At 37.1% G+C, this 27,088-nt stretch overlaps 1 protein-coding gene across 2 annotated transcripts in view; it reads left to right on the forward strand.

The window, feature by feature from the left end:
* The window catches only part of LOC123564610 (arf-GAP with dual PH domain-containing protein 1-like), a 59,347-nt gene that overhangs the window by 6,122 nt on the left and 26,137 nt on the right, over window positions 1–27,088 (forward strand). For both annotated transcript variants that reach the window (XM_045358316.2, XM_045358318.2), the window contains exons 2-6: window positions 9,716–9,852; window positions 12,044–12,135; window positions 15,742–15,937; window positions 21,089–21,235; window positions 22,791–22,874. In XM_045358316.2, coding sequence (XP_045214251.2) covers window positions 9,716–9,852; window positions 12,044–12,135; window positions 15,742–15,937; window positions 21,089–21,235; window positions 22,791–22,874 — 656 coding nt within the window. The remainder of the gene's footprint in view (window positions 1–9,715; window positions 9,853–12,043; window positions 12,136–15,741; window positions 15,938–21,088; window positions 21,236–22,790; window positions 22,875–27,088) is intronic.

Here is a 27,088-nt window from a genome sequence, read left to right on the forward strand (position 1 = left end):
ACACCCCTTTCAGTAACAGCAGACTGTTTTGTAACACAAGATAATTTAGTATTTCAATGTTTTCCTGTTTAATTGTTTCACTTTGATGCTAAAAGCTTAAATCTCTCAAGTGAAGTTTTAGCCTGGTTTCTCATGATACAGGGGTACTTAACATGTGCAAAACGAACGAAACTAAAGAAAACAATTAACCTCAAGTTTTTTATTTCTTTGCTGCTTCCTACATCCTTCCTCATTATTATTATGAATTGAAAATTTTAATTATCTGGTTATTGTTTATGAATTCCCGATAAGCATGATGCCATGTTGAAATCTGACAAGTTAAAGTTGTTTCCCATGATACCGGTGTAATCATAAAAAAGTGTCAACTATGGAAAGTCAAAGCCTGATACACAATGATGTCAGTGTTTAGAGTACATGCTACCTTTTCAACCAGTCATAGTCAAACATTTTCAAAATGTTCAAGTTTAATTATGCATGTAGAATAGTATATTCACCTCTTCACAAATTGTGTTGTGGACACCGATGTAATATAATAGTTCTTATATGCATATCCTTAGAAAAAACATGTTATATTCATGATAAAATAACTCTTGGTTGGGCAACCAGGATAGGAAAGTCAAATTAGTGAATATCTAACACATATAAAAGGCTCAATGAAACATGAAGTGTATTTTATTATGATCAGATATTTAAGATTTTGACAAATCTGTTATTTAATCAAAACCTGAGTAACCACCTTTAAAGTGACTTTCTATCAAGGAAGACACACTAAGCAAACAAGGAAGCTGTCCAGTCCAGATGAATAGATTATTTCACATCCTTTATCTCAATTTTTATACATAAGGGTCACATATATAGATCTGTGTCATATTTTCTAATTTAGAAATATTTATCCTTTTTTTGGCATTTGCGAATAACAAGTTTAGTATACACACTGGTGTAGTAGAGTAGAACAGAGGGATAGGCACATACTGGTAGAGTAGAACAGAGGGATAGGCACACACTGGTAGAGTAGAACAGAGGGATAGGCATACACTGGTATAGTAGAGTAGAACAGAGGGATAGGCACACACTGGTAGAGTAGAACAGAGGGATAGGCACACACTGGTATAGTACAGAGGGATAGGCACACACTGGTATAGTAGAGTAGAACAGAGGGATAGGCACACACTGGTATAGTAGAGTAGAACAGAGGGATAGACACACACTGGTATAGTAGAGTAGAACAGAGGGATAGGCACATACTGGTAGAGTAGAACAGAGGGATAGGCACACACTGGTATAGTAGAGTAGAACAGAGGGATAGGCACATACTGGTAGAGTAGAACAGAGGGATAGGCACACACTGGTTGAGAATAGCAGAGGTCTAGACACATACTGGTATAGTAGAGTAGAACAGAGGGATAGGCACACACTAGTATAGTAGAGTAGAACAGAGGGATAGACACATACTGGTAGAGTAGAACAGAGGGATAGGCACACACTGGTTGAGAATAGCAGAGGTCTAGACACATACTGGTATAGTAGAGTAGAAAAGAGGGATAGGCACACACTGGTTGAAAATAGCAGAGGTCTAGACACATACTGGTATAGTAGAGTAGAACAGAGGGATAGGCACACACTAGTATAGTAGAGTAGAACAGAGAGATAGAGACATACTGGTAGAGTAGAACAGAGGGATAGGCACACACTGGTTGAAAATAGCAGAGGTCTAGACACATACTGGTATAGTAGAGTAGAACAGAGGGATAGGCACACACTAGTATAGTAGAGTAGAACAGAGGGATAGACACATACTGGTAGAGTAGAACAGAGGGATAGGCACACACTGGTTGAAAATAGCAGAGGTCTAGACACATACTGGTATAGTAGAGTAGAACAGAGGGATAGGCACACACTGGTAGAGTAGAACAGAGGGATAGGCACACACTGGTATAGTACAGAGGGATAGGCACACACTGGTTGAGAATAGCAGAGGTCTAGACACATACTGGTATAGTAGAGTAGAACAGAGGGATAGGCACACACTGGTATAGTAGAGTAGAACAGAGGGATAGACACATACTGGTAGAGTAGAACAGAGGGATAGGCACAACTGGTTGAGAATAGCAGAGGTCTAGACACATACTGGTAAAGTAGAGTAGAACAGAGGGATAGGCACACACTAGTACCCATGTGACAGTACTCTAGCTTTTATTTTATCAAATTATGTCTCTTTCCAAACTTGGGGTGAAGTTTTGCATGGAAGCAGGTTTCTCAAAATTTAGTGGGAAAATCGTAGTACCGGGGATAGCACTTTCAAATAGGTTTTAATCATGTGCATGATATAAACACAATAATATATAGATTAAAAAACTTACGTCCTGATTTTTAATTTTTGTTTACCTTTCTACTTTCACTTTCGAGCTCAAAATGACGTAGCGCGATCACGTGATTGGGCACACTGAGTAGGCCAAATGCTTTCAAACTTTAGACGTATCTTTGGCATCATGACACGTAGGGTAAGGTGCATAACTGAAATCATATTATAACACTTTTTGTATGTAAGCATGTTTCTCAGGAACCACTTGATAAAATGTATTCTTATACACCAGACGCCTTTGGCATCATGCGATGGCCTCACAAGGCAAGTTTCATAAGTCTGGCTTACATTTTTGCAAAATGCCCCTTAAATTTTGCGAAAGCTTTTGTATGTAAGCTAGTATTGGAACGGCACCAAATAGTCAGGCATGCTTTCATTAGACAACTATTGTTAATGAGTTTTCTTGCTCCAGTATCAACAAGTCTTTGTAGAATTTTAACTTAACTGTTCCCTGCCCCTATAAAGAAACTGAAAATAGGGTAGTTACCAATTATGGTGTTTATAATGCAAAGAATTTTAGCTTGTTTAATTTTTTAAAAAAATCTACAAGGTATTGTCTTCACTTGATCGCCGATGGCGGTGTTGGTGTCAGCGTTGTTTAAAAAGATTTTTAGGTCCACCTTTTCTCAAACACTGAAAGAGCTTGTATGCTTTCTTATCATCATTAGGGGACTATGTAGGCCAAGAACCATAACTATGATTTGCATTTTTTTTTAGAATTATAGCCCTTTTTATACTTAAAAAATTCGAGTGTCTTGGTTAAAATTTTTGTTTAGGTCCTCCTTTTCTCAAAAACTATAAGAGCTACAGCTTTGAAACTTTGCACACTTGTTTATCATTATTAGGGGACTATGTAGGCCAAGACCCATAACTCTAATTTGCATTGGTTTTAGAATTATGGCCCTTTTTGTACTTAGAACATTTGAATTTATTGGTTAAATATTTTGTTTAGGTCACCTTTTCTCAAAACTGTAAGAGCTACAGCTTTGAAACTTTGCACACTTGTTTAGCATCATAAGGACACAATGTAGGTCAAGTACCATAACTCTAACCTGCATTTTATAAGAATTACAGCCCTTTTTGTACTTAGAAAATCTGAACTATAACTCTTCGTATATACTGTCCAGCACTTGCAGACGAGCGATGGCACCCATAGGTGGTGCTCTTTTTACTTTTATTTTTAATAAAGCTCGTATAGGTCAGCCTCATTATAAAACCCTTCATGGTAAAGAAGTTGATATGTAGTTTTACATTCCACAGAAGTATATAGTGTAAAACATGGAAAAATCGGGCATGTGTAGATTAAGTACAAACTAATAATTATGTTTTAAATGTTACTTTTGTACTTCAAAACAATTTCTGTCCAACTTCTGTAATAAGATACATGTAAAAGCTTGAGGTTCATGAGAAAGAAAACTGTGTCTGGGACTTCAGTTAATTACAAATACTTTTACAGCTTTCCCCAATGTTTGTAGGGTTCAGGTTACACTGAAAATTCAGGCCTTACAGGTTTACAGGAGGAAGGTACCAGGTACTCCTCCCCCTTTATTATTTGAGGCAGGGGTGGGTACAAGTGAATAGCAATGATCATACTGCAAGCCAGCTGGATAATTATTATATGAAAGAATTCTACATATTGCACAGGGTTTGAACCCAGAGCTACTCCACATGAGGTGGGAATCCAATGACTTCAAGTGTGTTGTTTTGACATAAATCATTCAATTTGCTCATGATTGATGGTGTAACCTCTTAAGAAAAATACAAGGTAAAAGTTGCTGCATGTATAGAGAAAGTTGGAAGTGACATGTGCCGGGTACAAAAATACTTTATTATTGTTGTATAATAGTGCAATAAATTTTAGGTAATAAAAACACTATTTGTGGTTTTGTGCTTTTTGAATTTATCTCTATTTATTATTTTACAAAGAGCAATGTTTTAGTACATTAATAAATTTCTTGTATTTACCAAGCTGTGACCTTGTGCAGCACAATAAAGTAGCTGCATTTTGTCAATAATATAAACACCTTTTTTTCCATGTTAGTTTATCATTATGAAGTTAACGCAAGTGTCAAATGGTGCATGTACATGTAAATTGAAGTAAAGAAAATTAAGCAAAATAGACTTTTATGTAATTTTTTTTATGTACAAGCATTTTTAGCCCACCATCATCAGATGGTGGGCTATTAAAATCACTCTGCGTCCGTGGTCCGTCCGTCCGTCATTCCGTCCGTCCGTCCGTCCGTCCGTCCGTCCGTCAGTCCGTCCGTCCGTCCGTCCGTTAACAATTTCTCGTTATCGCATCTCCTCAGAAACTACTGGGGGGATTTTGACCAAACTTTGTCAGAATGATGTATTGGTACCCTAGTTGTGTCCCCCTGAAAATCAGACTGGTTCAACAATTTATGAGTGAGTTATGGCCCTTTGTTTATTCTATAATTTACATAGATTTATATAGGGAAAAACTTTGAAAACCTCCTTGTCCAAAACCACAGAGCTAGGGCTTTGATATTTGGTATGAAGCATTATCTAGTGGTCCTCTACCAAGATGATTCAAATATTTCTCTGGGGTCAAATATGGCCCCGCCCTGGAGGTCACATGGTTTATATAGACTTGTATAGGGAAAAACTTTGAAAAACCTCTTGTCCAAAACTACAGGGCCTAGGGCTTTGATATTTTGTATGTGACATCATCTAGTGGTCTTCAACTAAGATTATTCAAATTATACCCCTAGGGTCAAATATGGCCCCACCCTGGGGGTCATATGGTTTACATAGACTTATATAGGGAAAAACTTTGAAAATCTTCTTGTCAAACCACAAAGCCTAGGCTTTGATACTTGTAATGTAGCATCATCTAGTGGTTCTCTACCAAGTTTGTTCGAATTATCCCCCTAGGGTCAAATATGGCCCCGCCCCGGGGGTCACATGGTTCATATAGACTTATATAGGGAAAAGCTTTTAAAATCTTCTTGTCAATAACTACAACATTCAAATTTGGACATGTATATTTTTGAGTGGCAAGATGAACCTTGACATCAGTTGACCTTGATTTTGACCTAGTGACCTACTTTCACATTTCTGTAGCTACAGCCTTCAAATTTGGACCACATGCATAGTTTTGTGCACTTGAAAAAACTTTGACCTTGATTTTGACCTAGTGACCTACTTTCACATTTTTGAAGGTACAGGTATCAAATTTGGACCATATGCATAGTTCCGTGTTTCAAAATGAAATTTGACATTGATTTTGACCTAGTGACCTACTTTCACATTTTTGAAGGTACAGTCTTCAAATTTGGACCACATGCATAGTTTTGTGTTCCGAAATGAAATTTGACCTTGATTTTGACCCAGTGACCTACTTCTCATTTCTCAAGCTACAGCCTTCAAATTTGGACCACATACATGGTTTTATGTACCGAAACAAACTTTGACCTTTACATTGACCTAGTGACCTACTTTCACATTTTTGAAGGTACAAGCTTCAAATTTGGACCACATGCATAGTTCTGTATTCTGAAATAAAATTTGACCTTGATTTTGACCTAGTGACCTACTTTCACATTTCTCAAGCTACAGCCTTCAAATTCGACCACATGCATAGTTTTGTGTACCGAAATGAACTTTGACCTTAAGATTGACCTAGTGACCTACTTTCACATTTCTGTAGCTACAGGCTTCAAATTTAGACCACATGCATAGGATTGTGTACCGAAACAAACTTTGACCTTGACATTGACCTAGTGACCTACTTTCACATTTTTGAAGGTACAGGCTTCAGATTTGGACCACATGCATAGATTTGTGTTCTGAAATGAAATTTGACCCTTGATTTTGACCTAGTGACCTACTTACACATTTCTCAAGCTAAGCCTTCAAATTTGGACCACTTGCATAGTTTTGTGTACCAAATTAAACTTTGACCTTAAGATTGATCTAGTGACCTACTTTCACATTTCTCAAGCTACAGCTTTCGAATTTGGACCACATGCACAGTGTTGTGTACGGAAATGAAATTTGACCTTGAGCTAGTCAGTAAGTCTTGAAATTTGGAACACTCCAAAATGGCACATTGGTGGGCGCCAAGATCACTCTGTGATCTCTTGTTTTAGTGGGGAGCTTGCATTCAAACAACAATATAATTATGTAGATGACATTTATCTACCTATGTAACGAAACTCACATGAACAGATTCAACGTTTATTAGTCTTTCTGTTTCATTCAAATAAGTGGTAGAGCTACTTCCAAAGCCTAGGGTTCCCGTCATTATTTATTGTTTTGTCATGCTATTTGTTGCACGCATCTCTGATCTGCTGGGATTAGGTGACATAGGGCCAAATGTTTCACCTGTCCTGGCATGCCCAGAGTGCTTACATAGATTTGGTAATATGGGATTAGCAAACTACAGGTATCGCACAGTAATAAGGTGCTTTGAAATGTAAACAAACAAAACAATAGCATAAATCTAAGTCAATACACTACGTTTACGATGCAAACAGTAATTCCTCTTTGGCCGAGCAGTAACAGTATTCGTGTTATACTTTTTCGTCGGGAGTTCGATTCCCAGACCCGTACAAAATATTTTTAAAACCATTTTTAGCCCACCATCATCAGATGGTGGGCTATTAAAATCACTCTGCATCCGTGGTCCGTCCGTCCATCATTCCGTCCGTCCGTCCGTCCGTCCATTAACAATTTCTCGTTATCGCATCTCCTCAGAAACTACTGGGGGGATTTTGACCAAACTTTGTCAGAATGATGTATTGGTACCCTAGTTGTGTCCCCCTGAAAATCAGACTGGTTCAACAATTTATGAGTGAGTTATGGCCCTTTGTTTATTTCTATAATTTATATAGATTTATATAGGGAAAAACTTTGTAAACCTTCTTGTCCATACCCACAGAGCCTAGGGCTTTGATATTTGGTATGAAGCATTATCTAGTGGTCCTCTACCAAGATGATTCAAATTATTTCTCTGGGGTCAAGTATGGCCCCGCCCTGGTGGTCACATGGTTTATATAGACTTATATAGGGAAACACTTTGAATAACCTCTTGTCCAAAACCACAGGGCCTAGGGCTTTGATATTTTGTATGTGACATCATCTAGTGGTCTTTAACTAAGATTGTTCAAATTATACCCCTAGGGTCAAATATGGCCCCGCCCTGGGAGTCATATGGTTTACATAGACTTATATAGGGAAAAACTTTGAAAATCTTCTTGTCCAAACCACAAAGCCTAGGGCTTTGATACTTGTAATGTAGCATCATCTAGTGGTTCTCTACCAAGTTTGTCAAATTATCCTCCTAGGGTTAAATATGGCCCCGCCCCGGGGGTCACATAGTTCATATAGACTTATATAGGGAAAAGCTTTTAAAATGTTCTTGTCAGTAACTACAACATTCAAACTTGGACCACATGTATATTTTTGAGTGGCAAGATGAACCTTGACATCAGTTGACCTTGATTTTGACCTAGTGACCTACTTTCACATTTCTGTAGCTACAGCCTTCAAATTTGGACCACATGCATAATTTTGTGCACTGGAAAAAACTTTGACCTTTATTTTGACCTAGTGACCTACTTTCACATTTTTGAAGGTACAGGCATCAAATTTGGACCATATGCATAGTTTCGTGTTTCAAAATGAAATTTGACATTGATTTTGACCTAGTGACCTACTTTCACATTTCTCAAGCTACAGCCTTCAAATTTGGACTACATGCATAGTTTTGTGTACCGAAAAAAACTTTGACCTTGACATTACCCTAGTGACCTACTTTCACATTTTTGAAGGTACAGGCTTCAAATTTAGACCACATGCATAGTTTTGTATTCTGAAATAAAATTTGACCTTGATTTTGACCTAGTGACCTACTTTTACATTTCTCAAGCTGCAGCCTTCAAATTTGGACCACTTGCATAGTTTTGTGTACTGAAATGACCTTTGACCTTTACATTGACCTAGTGACCTACTTTCACATTTTTAAGGTACAGGCTTCAAATTTGGACCACATGCATAGTTTTGTATTCTGAAATAAATTTGACCTTGATTTTGACCTACTTTTACATTTCTCAAGCTACAGCCTTCAAATTTGGACCACATGCATAGTTTTGTGTACTGAAACAAACTTTGACCTTTACATTGACCTAGTGACCTACTTTCACATTTTTGAAGGTACATGCATCAAATTTGGACCACATGCATAGTTTTGTATTCCGAAGTAAAATTTGACCATAATTTTGACCTAGTGACCTACTTTTACATTTCTCAAGCTACAGCCTTCAAATTTGGACCACTTGCATAGTTTTGTGTACCGAAATGAACTTTGACCTTAAGATTGACCTAGTGACCTACTTTCACATTTCTGTAGCTACAGGCTTCAAATTTAGGACCACATGCATAGTTTTGTGTACCGAAACAAACTTTGACATTGACCTAGTGACTTACTTTCACATTTTTGAAGGTACAGGCTTCAAATCTGGACCACATGCATAGATTTGTGTTGTGTACGGAAATGAAATTTGACCTTGAGCTAGTCAATAAGTCTTGAAATTTGGAACACTCAAAAATGGCACATTGGTGGGCGCCAAGATCACTCTGTGATCTCTTGTTATTTATTTATTTTTCAGTAAGATTCAATGAAAGCAACACGACTTGGTTAATCTAGTACTAACTTCTTCACTAACTTATATATGTCACAGCTGTTAACACGTAATTATGTTTAAAAACGCTTCGTCTTTAGTATGATCTAATGTTTTTGCAGCTTTCATGAATGAATTAGAAACCAGAGAAAAACAAACTTATAAAAAGTATATAAATTAAATGCAAAATTATTGGATGGGTGTGAGGTTCAAACCATCAAAACTATCACTACAAAATGATTACTAGTACATGTCTATCCACTCAACCTACTGCGCCATCAAGCCAACTATTGAACTTACTTCCTATATCTTTTGTTTTAAAACAGAGTGCTAAGTACTGACTTTTTATTTACATGTTGCTAAAAATAGAAATACCATAATACTGTGCAGTACTTACAGGTATGGTGTTTTTATGCAAAAAATACAATGCTTTAATAGGTACATGTAGACTGACTGTGAAAAAATTGACTGTTTATACAGCAGTATTTAAGGTAGCACTGTTTATACATCAGCACCCATAATCAGGTAATCAGCAGTTTTCTTACAGTTATATGTTCTCAGTATGAGGTTTTGGCATTCTCTGGACAATATGGAAAGCCATGTTCTTGTAACAGTTAAAGAATGACAAAATAGGTTTTGATAATTCCTAATCTCACAGAAATTGTTGTATGCTTGTCATTACAATATAAGTTATCTTTTAAAATTTCAGAAAATGTAGTATGGGCATCATGCAATCTAGGTATATTCTTGTGTCAGGACTGTGCTGGTATTCACAGAAGTCTAGGGGTAGACACCAGTCGAGTGAAATCTATCAAGTTAGACAACTGGGATGATGATCAAGTCATGGTAAGTGACTATCTCCCCTTCTTTTAGAAAAGTTTAAACTTTAATACTGGTACCTGGTTAAATTTACAAGCTTGCACAAAAGGCAAGGGTTGACTGTTCTCAAACAGGTACCATGTATGTTTGATATCTACAGAATAAAGTGATTTTCTGTACAACTTTTTTTCTGATTTGATTTGTATATAAGGTAGTTCGATTTGAGTATTCCATTCTAAGGTCTTCCAAGTTTAAGGCAACGTCACCAAGATTTTACATCAGATCTGATGTTACAGAACAAACTCCATTTATGTTAGTAAGAACTTTTAAAGATTTTGGATTTATTGTCAAGAACAGTTTTGATAGGATAACCATATTGTCCACCATTTTTGGCCATATTTTGAAAATGTTAAGTTTTGATAGAGATGGTACCTACCCAAATAAATCAAAGGGGGACAACTCTGGATTGATCAATAAACTGAAGCCAACATTAAACATTGATCAAAACTGAAAGAAAAATCAGATAGGTCCTTTTTCAAACAACTTATCAGGCAGACAAAATATGACCTACATTTGTTTAAATCCCTTTGTATTCAATATACAATATGCATGCTTTTCTCATGACTTACACTGACAGTTATTTTGTAAGTTGTAGTGAGACCCTGATAGAAAGTTTTGTAATGCATGAAGATTATATGGAATAATGCATGTATTCCTTTGAAGAAAATTAACGACATTAAGAAACGTTAAGTTTTGATCTTTTAGCCAAAGTTGTTTATTTATTGTTCTCAATGGTGATATATTGGTTTACACAACATTTATATATCAAAATGTAAAATGTATATATCCAACAATGAGAAATAACAAACAAAGTTAAATTGGTAACACAAAAATTCATTGTCGTCAAATATAATTACAATGTTTTAAGGTAATGGTTGTAATTACTACATGTTAAGGTAGCTGACAGGTAATGACTCTATGAAATGTATTTTAAGCAATTCTCAATTTAAACATTCTCTGGAGGGAACTAGCACGATCATTTGCTTTCCTTGAAAAACGAATAAATGCTGAAAAAGTATATGGAGATTACTCTATTTGATGATTTTCGTTACAGGTCAACTACCCTAAACAAACTAAAAGGTGTTTTATTTATTGTTGAAAACAAAGTAATCGGATAATTTCAGATATCAACATTAATTTAAAACTTATACTGTTTACACAACTTGAAAAAAAGTTTTTGTTGGGGCCTCTCATTTACAAATATATCAACAATTATCACCTGAATTGAGTGCATTCATGAGTGGAAAATTTTGATAGTAAAATGGTGTAGGGGTTTGTTTACAATACAAAATCTTTAATAACTTCTTTAAGGTACATTTTTGGTATGGTTTTGGTAAGCTTATAATAAAAAGCATGCCATTCTCTTTCACTCAGAATTTTTTCAAGCGTTTTAGACTCTTGGCTAGTCTTGGAATTTGACTTTATTAAAAGACAAAAGGAAGTTCAGTATAGGCTCTTTCAAAATGTTGAAAGTAGAGTAAACTTACCTTATACTCTATTGAATTTATTTAGCTGTTGGAGCTTTTGATATAGACTATAATTGGGGAAGTCCTAAAATCTTTGAAAAACGGTCAATACAAGAGTTGTTCATTTTGCTTCAGATATTTTGAGAAAGTCATTTTTTAGATATCAAATATTTCTATTTTTGACATGGAGAAGAGGAAAACCATGAATATATTTAGAAAATTGGTGCACTTAGCTATCATTTCAGTCTGAAAAAACCTATAAAGATGAATTTGAATTTTTTAGGTACCATCTCTAGTTTTGACACCATTTATCCCAAGATCAATATAAAATTTTTCAAATAAAACAAAATATGCATTAACTTTTTATAGGCAAAACATTTTACTTTAGTTCATAAAATTGAAATGATTAAAAATTCAAAAAGTTCCTACAGCCACCCCTGGAGGTATGTACAATGAGACATAACTTGTTCTTAAGCTTTGCAAAAAAAAGGGTAGAAATTCATCAAAACTCCAGTTATTAATTTTTGTGCATCTAGTAGCAGTCTATGTAATATTTTCAAATTTTTGACAAAAATTAATACACCTGGGTTTAAATAAAGAACTTCGGGCTTGGTCCCGGAGGAATTTGTGTATTGTGTATGTCAATTTTTCTGCTGATACCCATGATGTATTTTCATTTCATTCATGTTTAGAAAATGTCAGAATTGGGAAATGATGTGGTGAACATGAAGTATGAACAGCATTTACCAAAGTATTACAAGCGTCCAACAAAAACCGATGTTGAGTAAGTAGGCTTGTCCATTCTTTGGAAAATTTTATAGGGCAACAGTGGTGGAGTGGTTAAGATTGCTGACCTTGAATCACTTGACCTTGTAGGTTTGAAATCATCCAAGGGATGTAGAATTCTTTTAAGAGCAATGCAGATATGATGACTGGAAATACAGAGAGCAAAAAACATCTCTGTCTTGAATTTTTATAGATTTATCTCCCCTTTTGTACTTATTTGTAGATGTCAAAATTATGTTAGAGTAATATATTTGAAACAGGAAATAAATAAAGTATTATAATATTGAAAAATTGTCAGATACAATAAATATAACTAAATACAATAATTACCTTATTATGTCACCTTTAGTTGTTTTCTTTTCTTGTTCCATTTTATTGGTATTGTCAAGATATACATCAGTTTTACTGATAACTATTGTTTGTAATTATTGAGAAGTTGCCAGATGGGAAAGTTACTCAAAATGACAAAATTTAGTTTCATAACTGAACTAAAGGGAATAGATAGAGGTTAATTATGTCTCCCCCAGGAGACATATTGTTTTTGCCCTGTCCGTCCGTCCGTCTGTCCGTCCGTCCTTCCGTCCGTACGTACGTCACACTTCATTTCCGAGCAATAACTGGAGAACCATTTGACCTAGAACCTTCAAACTTCATAGGGTTGTAGGGCTGCTGGAGTTGACGACCCCTATTGTTTTTGGGGTCACTCCATGAAAGGTCAAGGTCACAGGGGCCTGAACATTGAAAACCATTTCCGATCAATAACTAGAGAACCACTTGACCCAGAATGTTGAAACTTCATAGGATGATTGGTCATGAAGAGTAGATGACCCCTATTGATTTTGGGGTCACTCCGTCAAAGGTCAAGGTCATATGGGCCTGAACATTGAAAACCATTTCCGATCAATAACTAGAGAACCAATTGACCCAGAATGTTGAAACTTCATAGGATGATTGGTCATGAAGAGTAGATGACCCCTAATGATTTTGGGGTCACTCCGTCAAAGGTCAAGGTCACAGGGGCCTGAACATTGAAAACCATTTCCAATCAATAACTAGAGAACCACCTGACCCAGAATGATGAAACTTGATAGGATGATTGGTCATAAAGAGTAGATGAACCTTATTGATTTTGGGGTCACTCCGTCAGAGGTCAAGGTCACAGGGGCCTGAACATTGAAAACCATTTCTGATCAATAACTAGAGAACCACTTGACCCAGAATGTTGAAACTTCATAGGATGATTGTACATGCAAAGTAGATGACCCCTATCGATTTTGGGGTCACTCCATTAAAGGTCAAGGTCACAGGGGCCCGAACATTGAAAACCATTTCTGGTCAGTAACTTGAGAACCACTTGACCCAGAATGTTGAAACTTAATAGGATGATTGGTCATAAAGAGTAGATGACCCCTAACGATTTTGGGGTCACTCTGTGAAAGGTCAAGGTCACAGGGGTCCGCACATTGAAAACCATTTCCGGTCAGTAACTTGAGAACCATTTGACCCAGAATGATGAAACTTCGTAGGATGATTGGTCATGCAGAGTAGATGAACCCTAACGATTTTAGGGTCACTCTGTGAAAGGTCAAGGCCACAGGGGCCTGAACATGGAAAACCATTTCCAGTCAATAACTTGAGAACCTCTCGACCCAGAATGTTGAAACTTCATAGGATGATTGTTCATGCAGAGTTAATGACCCTTATTGTTTTTGGGGTCACTCCGTTAAAGGTCAAGGTCACAGGGGCCTGAACATTGATAACCAGTTCCGATCAATAACTTGAGAACCACTTGACCCAGAATGTTGAAACTTCATAGGATGATTGAACATGCAGAGTAGATGACCCCTATTGATTTTGGGGTCAGTCTATTAAAGGTCAAGGTCACAGTGGCCTGTTCATGTAAAATCATTTTTTGGAAATAACTTGAGAACCACTTGACCTACAATGTTGAAACTTAACAGGATGATTGGACATGCAGAGTACATGACCCCTATTTATTTTGAGGTCACTTGACAGTGCTCCAGCTAGGATTAAAAAAGGGCAGGGTGCTGGCACTGAAAAGGGCACTTCTGGGGTGGTGGTCGGTCCGGGACCGTGCTCCTACGGGAAAAAAATATAACTGGTCCATGCATACAGTGCATTTTAACATACTTTAGGCATGGAATTTGGCATAATTTAGGCATGGTTTTTGGCACACTTTAGGTATGGTCTTTTAATAGGCTATGTCTGTCATCTCTAATGCACCTATTTATTAACTAAAAATTCTGCTGTTTGTATTTTACTTGGCATTGATTTTCAACTTGTAACATTTCTTTGTAATTGCATACTAAATAACAATATCTATGTGTTTAGGCCTATTTTACTTGCTACAATTTCAGTACACATCTTCTCCATGTAGGCTACTTGATATTTATAAATTTATACCTGCAACATATTATATACAGAAAATAAAGTTTAAACTTCCACTTAAATAAATGAAATCAGGCAAAGTTTTTAACTTACAACAGTCTAAAAGCAAGTTTAGCACTTGTAATAGACATATTCCGGGTATCTAAATTTTATATCTGGATATGGTTACACTTTTTTCTAAAAGTCGTCGTATGTCCAGTTTAAACAATATTTTTGAAAAAATATTATGATGCAAAGACAGTTTAACAGCATTTCACAGTATCTGACATTAAAGTGTACTCTGTCATTACATCTTAGTAAACTAATTTCAAAGAAATCTTCATGAAAAAACGGCAATTTCACAAAGCAGACGACAACTTACTTTCGATTTCAAAAACTTGTAAAACGATAAAATCAAAATATTTTCCTATTTAAATTTGATTGTGATCGATTTTTATTAATTACATATAAATGTCTGTTGTCTGGACTTAAGTTTCAGTTGTGTATAAAGGGGTATTTACGACTATATTACCGAAAACGAAAGTACACTTTGACAGGTGGCGCGAAATGATAATGATTTCAGACTGGTTTGCAAACTGTTTTAACACTAATGTTCAATGATTTTAATGCTAGTGGAGCAGTCTAAAATATCATGGTCTGCCTCGGGCACGATTACAGCAGGTAATATTGTTTAACTGTTTGCTAATTATGTCAATGCCCCCCGGCGTGTATCACTCGATAAAAAGGGGGCAATAAAGCAGTGTATTATAATCACAGAGGCAAAAAAGGGAAGTTTGGCTAAAAAAAAGAAATAAATGGTTGTAAAACGGGCAGGGTGCCTGGCGGGGCAACAGGGCGGAACGAATTACGGAACGGGCGATGCGCCCTGCTGTAAATAGCTAGCTGGAGCACTGCTTGATCAAAGGTCAGGGTCACAGGAGCCTGAACAGTGACTTGAGAACCACTAGGCCACGAGTGTTGAAATTTAGCGGGATGACTGGACATGCCAAGTAGATGATCCCTATTGCAGCCAACATTCAGTGTCTCTTTGACTTTCGCTCCTGACCCCTATTGACTTCTTGCCTATAGGACTTTGCATTGGGGGAGACATGCGCTTTTTTACAAAAGCATTTTCTAGTTACAATTGGTATGGTGTGTTTTACTTCCGTCTGTCTGTTTGCTATGTGGTTGTTACATAGACATTTTCTTTTTTCAGGATATTAAGGTGGCAGTTTATACGAGCTAAATATGAGCGTAAGGAATTTGTATACCCGGACAAACAATCGCCTTATAGCTCCAACACTAAAGAAGGCAATCTAATGAAGAAAGGCAAACATGATAAAAAATACAACCAAAGGAGATTTATTATCAATTCCAAAGATAACTGTCTACAGTATTTCAATAAAGAAGGGGTAACTATTTTTAGTCTATGATAAGTTTTACACATGAAGAGGTTTTAAGAAGAAGAATTTAATCCAGATAGACTTAGCTTTTATGTTTACAGCACATGTTTTAACACTTTATCTCAACTGTTTTAAGAAAAGGAGGCCTATTGATCTCGCCAAATGTCACTGTTGCATTCTGGTTTAAGATTATTGTCAATCTTCTCAGTTTCGCTCTATCTTCTTCACTACTGTTCCTATCCTCACCAAACCTCTCAAGGATTGGTCTGGTTAAGGAGCAGATGCATTATGCTTATGGGTCAGGTACCTAAAATTTTAGTCAATGTCACTGGGGTCAGATATGTAGTAGTGTTGATTATAGTATTGTGGAAAGCTTCTCAAACCACTCTTTCTACTTAATTGCCACCCCTGTAAGCATCAAATGTCACACAAGGATTAGTTTTGGTAGGGGCCAGACATCATAAGGTCTAGGGTCAGGTACCTCTAAGGTAAAGGTCATAGGATCAGACTTTCAAATGCTGCTCGGAGTTCTCGTCGAACCAGCTTGCGGTGAGCTCGACTTAGTCATCACTTTTGGCTGGTAGGTGTATGTGCGTGGGTGCGTCCGTGTGTGCGTGTACGTCTGATTTTGTCTGGACCATAACTTCGACGTGCATGGACCAATCTTGTTTATATTTAGCATGAATGTTTACCTCAATGAGAAGGAGTGTCATGCGCAAACCCCATGTTCCTATTACACAGGTCAAGGTCACAGTTAGAGGTCAAAGGTCAAATTGAAGTTTGTCCGGAGCATTTCTTATTCATGCATAGTGGGATTTTGATGTAACTTGGCATGAATGTTCACCATTATGAGACTGAGTGTCATGCAATTAAGAGACTGAGTGTCATGCACAAGAACCTGGTTCCTAGGTCTAAGGTCAAGGTCACACTTAGACAGCTGGCGGGCTCGACATTCTGCCTGTGGGCATACTTGTTTTTCTTCAACTATCATATCTTATATGATACTGTTACTAAGTATAACAAGGGCCTCCATTGCTGAGTGGTTAATGTCACTGTCTTCAAATCAGTTACTCCTCATTTATGTGGGTGGAGCCTCAAACAGGGTACTGAATTCTTCATGTGAGGAAGCCATCAAGCTGGCTTACGGAAGGTAGTTGGTTCTACCCAGGTGCCCGCCCATGATGAAAAAATGCACGGCGTGGCACCAAGGGTCTTCCTCCACCATCAAAGCTAGAAAGTAACTATATGACCTATAATTGTGTTGGTGTGACATTAAACCCAGCACAAAGAAAACAAGACTTAGTATACAAAATGTTCCTCATACCACTCCTCTTTTATTAGCTCACCTGAGCCAAAGGCTCATGGTGAGCTTTTGTGACCGCTCAATGTCTGTTGTGTGTTGTGCTTCGTGCGTCCGTCAACATTTTCTAAAAAAAATCTTCTTCTTGAAAACTGCTGGACAGAATTACATCAAACTTCACAGGAATGGTCCTTAGGTGGTCCCCTTTTAAAAATTGTTCAAAGAATTGAATTCCATGCAGAACTCTGGTAAAGGAAAAACTTTAAAAATCTTCTTGTCCAAAACCGCAAGGCATAGAGCTTTGATATTTGGCATGTGACATCATCTAATAGTCCTCTATGAAGTTTATTTAAATTGTGCCCCTGGGTTGAAAAGAGGCCCCACCCCTGGGGTCCCAAGTTTTACATAGACTTATATAGGAAAAAACTTTAAAAATCTTCTTGTCTAAAACCACAAGACCTAGGCCTTTGATATTTGGTATGTAGCATTGCCTTGAGGTCCTCTACCAAAATTGTTCAAATTATAACCCTTGGATGAAAAAAGGCCTTGCCCTGGGGGAGCTCAAGTTTTACACAGACTTATATAGGAAAATTTTTTAAAAATCTTCTTGCCTGAAACTGCAAGGCCTAGGCTTTTGATATTTGGTATGTTGCATTGCCTTGTGGTCCTCTACCAAAATTTTTCAAATTACGCCCCTGAGGTGAAAAGAAGCCCTGCCCTGGGGGTCCCAAATTTAACATAGAGTCTTATATAGGGAAAAAAAAATTTTCTTGTCTGAAAGTTTAAGGCCTAGGCCTTTGATATTTGGTATGTAGCATTGCCTAGTGGATGTCAAACAAGATTGTCCAAATTATTCCCCTTGGGTGAAAAGAGGCCCCGCCCTGGGGGTCACTTGCTATATGAGTTATATAGGAATAAATACTTAAAAAATTATCAGATCATATTTCCTAGACTGTTTAATTATAATTACCTGATGACCCCAAGTAATTAGGGGTCACCTGACTGTGACCTCAACCTACTGACCTACTTTCTTGTTTTTAGCTCACCTGTCACAAAGTGACAAGGTGAGCTTCTGTGATCGCGCGGTGTGAGTCGTCCGTCCGTGCGTCCGTAAACTTTTGCTTGTGACCACTCTAGAGGTCACATTTTTCATGGGATCTTAATGAAAGTTGGTCAGAGTGTTCATCTTGATGATATCTAGGTCAAGTTCGAAACTGGGTCACGTGCCTTCAAAAACTAGGTCAGTAGGTCTAAAAATAGATAAACCTTGTGACCTCTCTAGAGGCCATATATTTGACAAGATCTTCATGAAAATTGGTCAAAATGTTCACCTTGATGATATCTAGGTCAAGTTCGAAACTGGGTCACATGCCTTCAAAACCTAGGTCAGTAGATCTAAAAATAGAAAAACCTTGTGACCTCTCTAGAGGCCATATATTTCAGAAGATCTTCATTAAAATTGGTCAGAACGATCACCTTGATGATATCTAGGTCAAGTTCGAAACTGGGTCACGTGCCATCAAAAACTAGGTCAGTAGGTCAAATAATAGAATACCTTGTGACCTCTCTAAAGGCCATATTTTTTATGGGATCTGTATGAAAGTTGGTCTGAATGTTCATCTTGATGATATCATGGTCAAGTTCGAAACTGGGTCACGTGTGGTCAAAAACTAAGTCAGTAGGTCTAAAAATAGAAAAACCTTGTGACCTCTCTTGAGGCCATATATTTCATTAGATCTTCATGAAAATTGGTCAGAATGTTCACCTTGATGATATCTAGGTCAAGTTCGAAAGTTGGTTACATGCCGTCAAAAACTAGGTCAGTAGGTCAAATAATAGAAAAACCTTGTGACCTCTCTAGAGGCCATATTTTACACGGGATCTGTATGAAATTTGGTCTGAATGTTCATCTTGATGATATCTAGGTCAAGTTCGAAAATGGGTCATGTGCCATCAAAAACTAGGTCAGTAGGTCAAATAATAGAAAAACCTTGTGACCTCTCTAGAGGCCATATTTTTCATGGGATCTGTATGAAAGTTGGTCTGAATGTTCATCTTGATGATATCTAGGTCAAGTTCGAAACAGGGTCATGTGCGGTCAAAAACTAGGTCAGTAGGTCTAAAAATAGAAAAACCTTGTGACCTCTCTAGAGGCCACACTTGTGAATGGATCTCCATAAAAATTGGTCAGAATGTTCACCTTGATGATATCTAGGTCAAGTTCGAAACTGGGTCACGTGCCATAAAAAACTAGGTCAGGTGGTCAAATAATAAAAAAACCTTGTGACCTCTCTAGAGGCCATACTTTTCATGGGATCTGTATGAAAGTTGGTCTGAATGTTCATCTTGATGATATCTAGGTCAAGTTTGAAACTGGGTCAACTGCGGTCAAAAACTAGGTCAGTAGGTCTAAAATTATTAAAATCTTTTGACCTCTCTAAAGGCCATATTTTTCATGGGATCTGTATGAAAGTTGGTCTGAATGTTCATCTTGATGATATCTAGGTCAAGTTCGAAACTGGGTCACGTGCGGTCAAAAACTAGGCCAGTAGGTTTAAACATAGAAAAACCTTGTGACCTCTCTAGAGGCCATATTTTTCATGAGATCTTCATGAAAATTAGTGAGAATGTTCACCTTGATGATATCTAGGTAAAGTTTAAAACAGGGTCACGTACCTTCTAAAACTAGGTTAATAGGTCAGATAATAGAAAAGCCTTGTGACCTCTCTAGAGACCATATTTGTTTCAATGGATCTTCATGAAAATTGGTCAGAATTTTTATCTTGATAATATCTATGTCAAGTTCAAAACTGGGTCACATGAGCTCAAAAACTAGGTTACTATGTCAAATTATAGAAAAAAACGACGTCATACTCAAAACTGGGTCATGTGGGAAGAGGTGAGCGATTCAGGACCATCATGATCCTCTTGTTTAAGATACAGCCTTGAAATTTGGATGACATGTACAGTTTTGCACACAGATCTTAAAACTGACTTTCAGTGACTATGAATATGACGTACTGACCTACTTTGTAATATTTTAGCATCAGTTTGCCATTTTGAACATGTGGCTCATATTACTCAGGTGAGCGATTCAGGGTCATGATGATCCTCTTGTATCTCATATCCATCATCCCTTTCTGTTTCACCCCTCCACCATTACTATCCCACTCTAGCTTGTTTTTACATTTCTCATATTAACTGATGTTATCTTTTATACTCCCAGGCCTACGCATCTAATTTTTTGTTTGTTTCTGACACTAACTTCTGTTGTTTCTTTGGATCCCTAACACTCCATCCTCCCCCTGGTTTCTACCTTCTACCTCACCCATGACAGCCCCCACTCTCAATTTTTTAAGCTTACTTTAGCACAATCATGAGCTTCTAAGATTGTTGGATGTCCACTGTCCCTCCATCATCCACAAATTCTTTAAAGAACATCCCCTCCTAACCTACCAAGCCAGCTTCAAGGACTGCTTCAAGGGCGTTCCCCTTTTAAATTCGCTCTAGTCTAGGTCATCCATTTAGAATTATGGTTGCCGTGGTTACTGGAGGAATAAAACCCTGAAAATTTTCTTGTCAAAAACTGCTAACCCTATTTCAAGGTAGTTTCACAGAAATGTTCCGTGGGAGTCTCTCCATAAAGTTCCTTCAAGTTATTCTGGTTTGCTTTAAAACATGACTGCGAGTTGGCTATATGGAAAACTTTGAAAATCTCCTCCCTCCGAAAGTTTGGTTTTATAAGTCCATTTATACAGTTTTTCTACTCATAAATCTGTTGAACTGAAAGCTTAAATGATTTGTTTAGAACACACATTCACGAAATCATTTATTTATTCCAAAATGTTGTTTTTCTTCAGCCAAAGGGACCAAAAGACACAGTACCATTAGATGATGTAAATGTAGTATTTGTACCAGATAAGATTGGCAACCCCAATGGTTTCCAGGCTTCTTATTTGAAAAATGGAACTACAAGAAATCTCTTCCTCTACTGTGAGGATTCTAAGGTAAACAGTTATTTTTCTTTCTTCTACATGTTATATGAATCAAAACCTCTAACTCTACTGTAGATGCCCCCCTAGCTCAATAGGGAGGGTGCAGATATATGTGTGGTGGAGTAATAAGTTTGATCCTTTTGTGTTCTCCATGTCGATTTTATAAAGAATTATGTCTAAAAAATTATGTCTGAAATTACTGGTCTTCCAACAACTGATTCATGTGGAGAAGTTGACAGTTACTTGTAGAGAACAGATCAGCATGGTACAGAATACAGGAACGCTGTTCAGGTTGACTGCCTGCTGGTACATTACAGAAATGCTGTTGAAAAATGTTGCTAAACCCAGACAAAACAAAGTTGTTCCACTGTAATAATAGATAGTAATGATAATGGGAGTCTGAAAGAAAATAAAATTCTCCCTCCACCATGATGTTTCCAAGGTATTCAAATGTTGAACAGAATTTCATCCTTTACTTTGATGATTGCAACATAGAGACACTTCATCTGAAGGTAAACAAAAGCTGTTCCTCTACTGTGATGTTTCTTAGGTAAATAAAAGTATTTCTGGTACACTGTGATAACATCCATGGACAAACTTTTCACAATCAGCCACAAATAGAACTTTTAATAACATCACTGTAGACATATGTAGTCTCATGTCAGTTACAGTGGCCTTACAGTTGGACAGACATTGATTTTATTGAAAGGAAAATATCTATTTATGGTCAGTGAGACATAGACAGACTGTTTTGATATTTGCATATTAAACCTTTTAAATGAGTGTTGATTCAGAAGTATAGTCTTTGTGTTCATGTCGCATTTATCTGTCCTTGTACTGTCATAAAAAGTACAACTATAAAAATTGGTTGATGGGAATTGCACATCAAACATCGTTAGACTTTAATTTAATTTAATTAACTAGTTTTAGTCCACTAGGACTTTCATCAGGATACAATATCTTTACAATAATTAGAATTGAAATGATTTACTGGAGTATTAAAAACCTGGACTGATCAAGAAGTACACTAATTCAGTTTTGATTATACGATACTGGTAACTATTTTTTCTAGGTTTGTTTCATTTTGGTATGTTCTTTGGGTGTGAGGCTTTAATCTCAAACCTCTGCTCCCAGTAAGGAGGAATACTGGCTCACTTTTACACCAGACTTGATTTAAGTTCATTCATGTAAATACTTCAAAATATGTCATTACATGTATTCCTATTTTGTCAAGCTATTGATAATTCCATCTGGTGTCTTTCAAGGCCAGTTGTGCCAAAATAAAAGAATATTGAAGTCATAGCTTTCAATGTGTATCAGTATCTCCATAAGTAATAAAAACTATGGTAAAAAGGTCAAGGGCACTTTGGTAAGAAGTTTTGTTGTTTTATTTCCTTTATACACATTTTCGTGGCTCCAGTGACATTGCTTCTGGATCAGTCCTGATGGATCATTTCTGTATTCCATGTCTAGTTGTTATTTATTTTGTATGTCATCATCAGATTGTCATAAATTGTCTGAAGTTTTTTTTTTTTTAAAAGTTAGAAATGTTTCTCATTGAATGTAGGAAGCAGTAGATTGGTTTACAGCAATACGATGTGCCAAGTTAGAGAGACGACGATTAGCATTCCCTGATAGAAATGAAGATGAGGTATGAAATTACGACTGTAAAACATAAGCAAATTTGAATGGGTGGGAAAAATCTCCCTTTGACTTTTTATACGCCCGTTTGAAAAACGGGACATATTACACAAGCACAATTGCTCACCATCATGAGACGGAGTGTCATGCACAAGAACCAGGTCCCTAGGTCTAAGGTCAAGGTCACACGTAGAGGTCAAAGGTCAAATTCAAGAATAACTTTGTCCGGAGCATATCTTCTTTATGCATGGAGGGATTTTGATGTAACTTTGAACAATTGTTCACCATCATGAGACGGAGTGTCATGCGCAAGAACCAGGTCCCTAGGTCTAAGGTCAAGGTCACACTTAAAGGTCAAAGGATATAAGAATGAAAACTTTGTCCAGAGCATATGTTCTTCATGCATAGAGGGATTTTGATATAACTTGGCGCAAATGTTCACCACCTCGAGACGGAGTGTCGTGCGCAAGAACCAGGTCCCTAGGTCTAAGGTCAAGGTCACACTTAGGGGCCAAAGGTCAGATAAAAGAATGACTTTGTCCGGAGCATTTCTTCTTCATGCATGGAGGGATTTTGATGTAACTTGGCACAATTGTACACCATCATGAGACGGAATATCATGTGCAGGTCCCGTCTTTAGAATTTCTTCCCTTTGTTGTTTCTATATATAGCTTATATTGTAACTTTTTCATTACTAGTCGTAGGGAAAAATCAAGACCACTTTTCAGTAGTACAACATGCATGTTACATCCAATTTTGAGGTGTATTTTGACCTATCTCTACATAGTGACTTTTGTGTGGACTTACAATTTTTTTTTATTTTTAAAAAAAATATTTTTTTTTAAGATTAACTTCCCTTAGTTGTTACTGTATATTGTAACTTATATTGTAACTTTTTTATTAGCTCAAGGTGAGCTTTTGTGATCACCCTTTGTCCGTCGTCAGTCCGTGCGTCCGTCAACAATTTCTTGTCTGCACAATAGTGGTTTCATTTATGATTTTATTTTAACCAAACTTGCACACAACTTGTATCACCATCAGATCTCGGTTCCTTTCTTGAATTGGCCAGATTCCATTATGGGTTCCAGAGTTATGGCCCCTGAAAGGGCCAAAATTAGCTATTTTGACCTTGTCTGCACAATAGCAGCTTTATTTATGATTTGATTTTTAACAAACTTGCACACAACTTGTATCACTATAAGGTCTTGGTTTCTTTCTTGAACTGGCCAGACCCCGTTATGGGTTCCAGAGTTATGGCCCCTGAAAGGCCCAAAATTAGCTATTTTGACCTTGTCTGCACAATAGCAGCTTCATTTATGATTTGATTTTTACCAAACTTGCACACAACTTGTATCACCATAAGATCTTTGTTCCTTTCTTGAACTGGCCAGATTCCATTATGGGTTCCAGAGTTATGGCCCCTGAAAGGGCCAAAATTAGCTATTTCGAGAGTTGTGGCTCCTGAAAGGGCCAGAATTAGCTATTTTGACCTTGTCTGCACAATAGCAGCTTCATTTATGATTTGAATTTAATCAAACTTGCACAAAACTTGTGTCACCATAAGATCTTGGTACTTTTCTTGAACCGGCCAGATCCCATAATTTGTTCCAGAGATATGGCCCTGAAACGGCCAAAATTAGCTATTTTGACCTTGTCTGCACAATAGCGGCTTCATTTATGATTTAATTTTAACCAGACTTGCACACAACTTGTATCACCATAAGATCTCGATTCCTTTTTATACGTCCAAAGGGACGTATGTGTCGCCTCGGTGTCCGTCTATCTGTCTGTCTGTTGGTTAGCAATTTCCCTTCCGCTCTGTAAGTCTTGAACCCCTTGAAGGATTTCAAAGAAACCTGACACAAATGTTCACCTCATCAAAACGACATGCAGAGCGCATGTTTCGGATGGCTCACTTCAAGATCAATGTCACACTTAGGGGTCAAAGGTCATATGACTTTGTTTTGTGTGTTTTTATTTGGCAGATCCTTCTTTTGTTCGCTTTCAATAATTTTTTTTAATTACTTCCCTTTTATGTTACTATAAATAGCTTATTTAGTAACTTTTTTATTATTGGCCGTAGGAAAAACCAAAACCACTTTTCTGTGGTACAACATGGATGGTACCTCCAATTTTTAGGTGTATTTTGACATATCTGTACCTTGTAAGAATTTTTTCTTTTTGTTTTTGGTTAAAGCAATGGTACTCAGGTGAACGATATAGGGCCATCATGGCCCTCTTGTTATTGACCATAGGGATACCACTTTTCTGTGGTACAACATAGGTGTTACTTTCAAATTTTAGGTGTATTTTAAGGTGGCTCAACCTGGTAAGGAGTTTTTTTGTGGACTTAGAAAAACAAAGGAATTACAATAATTACTAAACAACCACAAAATTAAAATTCCATTTGCAAATACAGGTGCTATTTGCTAATTTGCTGTGACGGGCATATATTGTGACATTCTGGCACTCTTGTTCAGTGAAGTATTTACTGATATTTTAAAGGAATAACTATTTTAGAATTTTTAAATAATTGAATTACTGGGTTGAGTGTTATAAGCTACATTGTCTGTTTTCCATAGACAGAGTAAAATAGTGTCAAAGAAATCTGTATCTTGAAAAGCAAAGCTCAAACTGGATATGAATGTAACCATTTTTTTTTCACTGACAAAATATTTAACAGTTTTGTATTGCAAAGGTAGACATTGTGTCTGAAATCTTTCATCCTCAACCTCTGCTTTATGTGGAGAAGTTGGCAGTTACATGCAGAGAACAGGTTATTACTTTTACAGAATCTAGGAACACTAGTTAGGTTAACTGCCATTATGTAACTGAAATACTGTTGAAAAACTGCACTAAATCCACACAAAAAAATGTATTGCTGACTTTCATTTATTTCAGTATTTACAGTAGTAACCTGACTCAGTCAGACTATGCCAGCCATGCATGCCATTTTTGTTGAGCCCGCTTGCGGAAGCGAAGACATAGTTGTCCAAATGGCTGTTCGGTGTATGTGCGTGCGTCCGTCCGTCTGGATTTGTTTGTCCGGACCATAACTTTGACATGCATGGAGTAATCTTGTTTATATTTGGCACGAATGTTAACCTCAGTGGGACGGAGTGTCATGCACAAACCACAGGTTCCTATCTCAAAGGTCAAGGTTACACTTGGAGGTCAAAGGTTAAATTCAATAGTGACTTTGTCTGGGAGAATTTCTTCTTCATGCATGGAGAGATTTTGATGTAACTTGGCACAGATGTTCACAAAAACATGTGACGGAGTGTCATGCGCAAAAACCAGGACCCTAGGTCTAAGGTCAAGGTCACACTTAGAGGTCAAAGGTCAGATACAAGAATGACTTCGTCCGGAGCATTTCTTTTTCATGCATGGAGGGATTTTGATGTAACTTGGCCACCATCATGGGATGAAGTGTCATGTGCAAGAACCTAGAATTATGTCCCTTTGTTGTTACTGTAAATCGCTTATATTGTAATTTTTAGCTCGACTATTCGAAGAATAAGTAGAGCTATCCTACTCACCACGGTGTCGGCGTCAGCGTTGGCGTCACACCTTGGTTAAGTTTTTCGTACCAGTCCACATTTTGATAAAGTCTTTTGAGATAAAGCTTTGAAACTTTCAACACTTGTTTACCATCATCATGGCCAGTTATAGGCAAGAGCACATAACTCCATCAAGGATTTTGGCTGAATTATGGCCCCTTTTGACTTAGACATCATGGTTAAGTTTTTCGTACCAGTTCATATTTTGACAAAGTCTTTTAAGATAAAGCTTTGAAACTTTCAACACTTGTTTACCATCACCATGGCCAGCTATAGGCAAGAGTATGTAACTCCATCAGGAATTTTGGCTTGATTATGGCCCCTTTCGACTTAGAAATCTTGGTTAAGTTTTTCGTACCAGTTCATATTTAGACAAAGTCTTTTGAGATAAAGCTTTGAAACTTTCAACACTTGTTTACCATCACCATGTCCAGTTATAGGCAAGAGCACATAACTCCATCAAGGATTTTGGCTGAATTATGGCCCTTTTTGACTTAGAATCTGGGTTAATATTTCGTACCAGTTCATATTTTGACAAAGTCTTTTAAGATAAAGCTTTGAAACTTTCAACACCTGTTTACCATCACCATGTCCAGTTATAGGCAAGAGTACATAACTCCATCAAAGATTTTGGCTGAATTATGGCCCCTTTTGACTTAGAAAT

This window comes from Mercenaria mercenaria, chromosome 2 (genome assembly GCF_021730395.1).
Source record: "Mercenaria mercenaria strain notata chromosome 2, MADL_Memer_1, whole genome shotgun sequence".
NCBI lineage: Eukaryota > Metazoa > Mollusca > Bivalvia > Venerida > Veneridae > Mercenaria > Mercenaria mercenaria.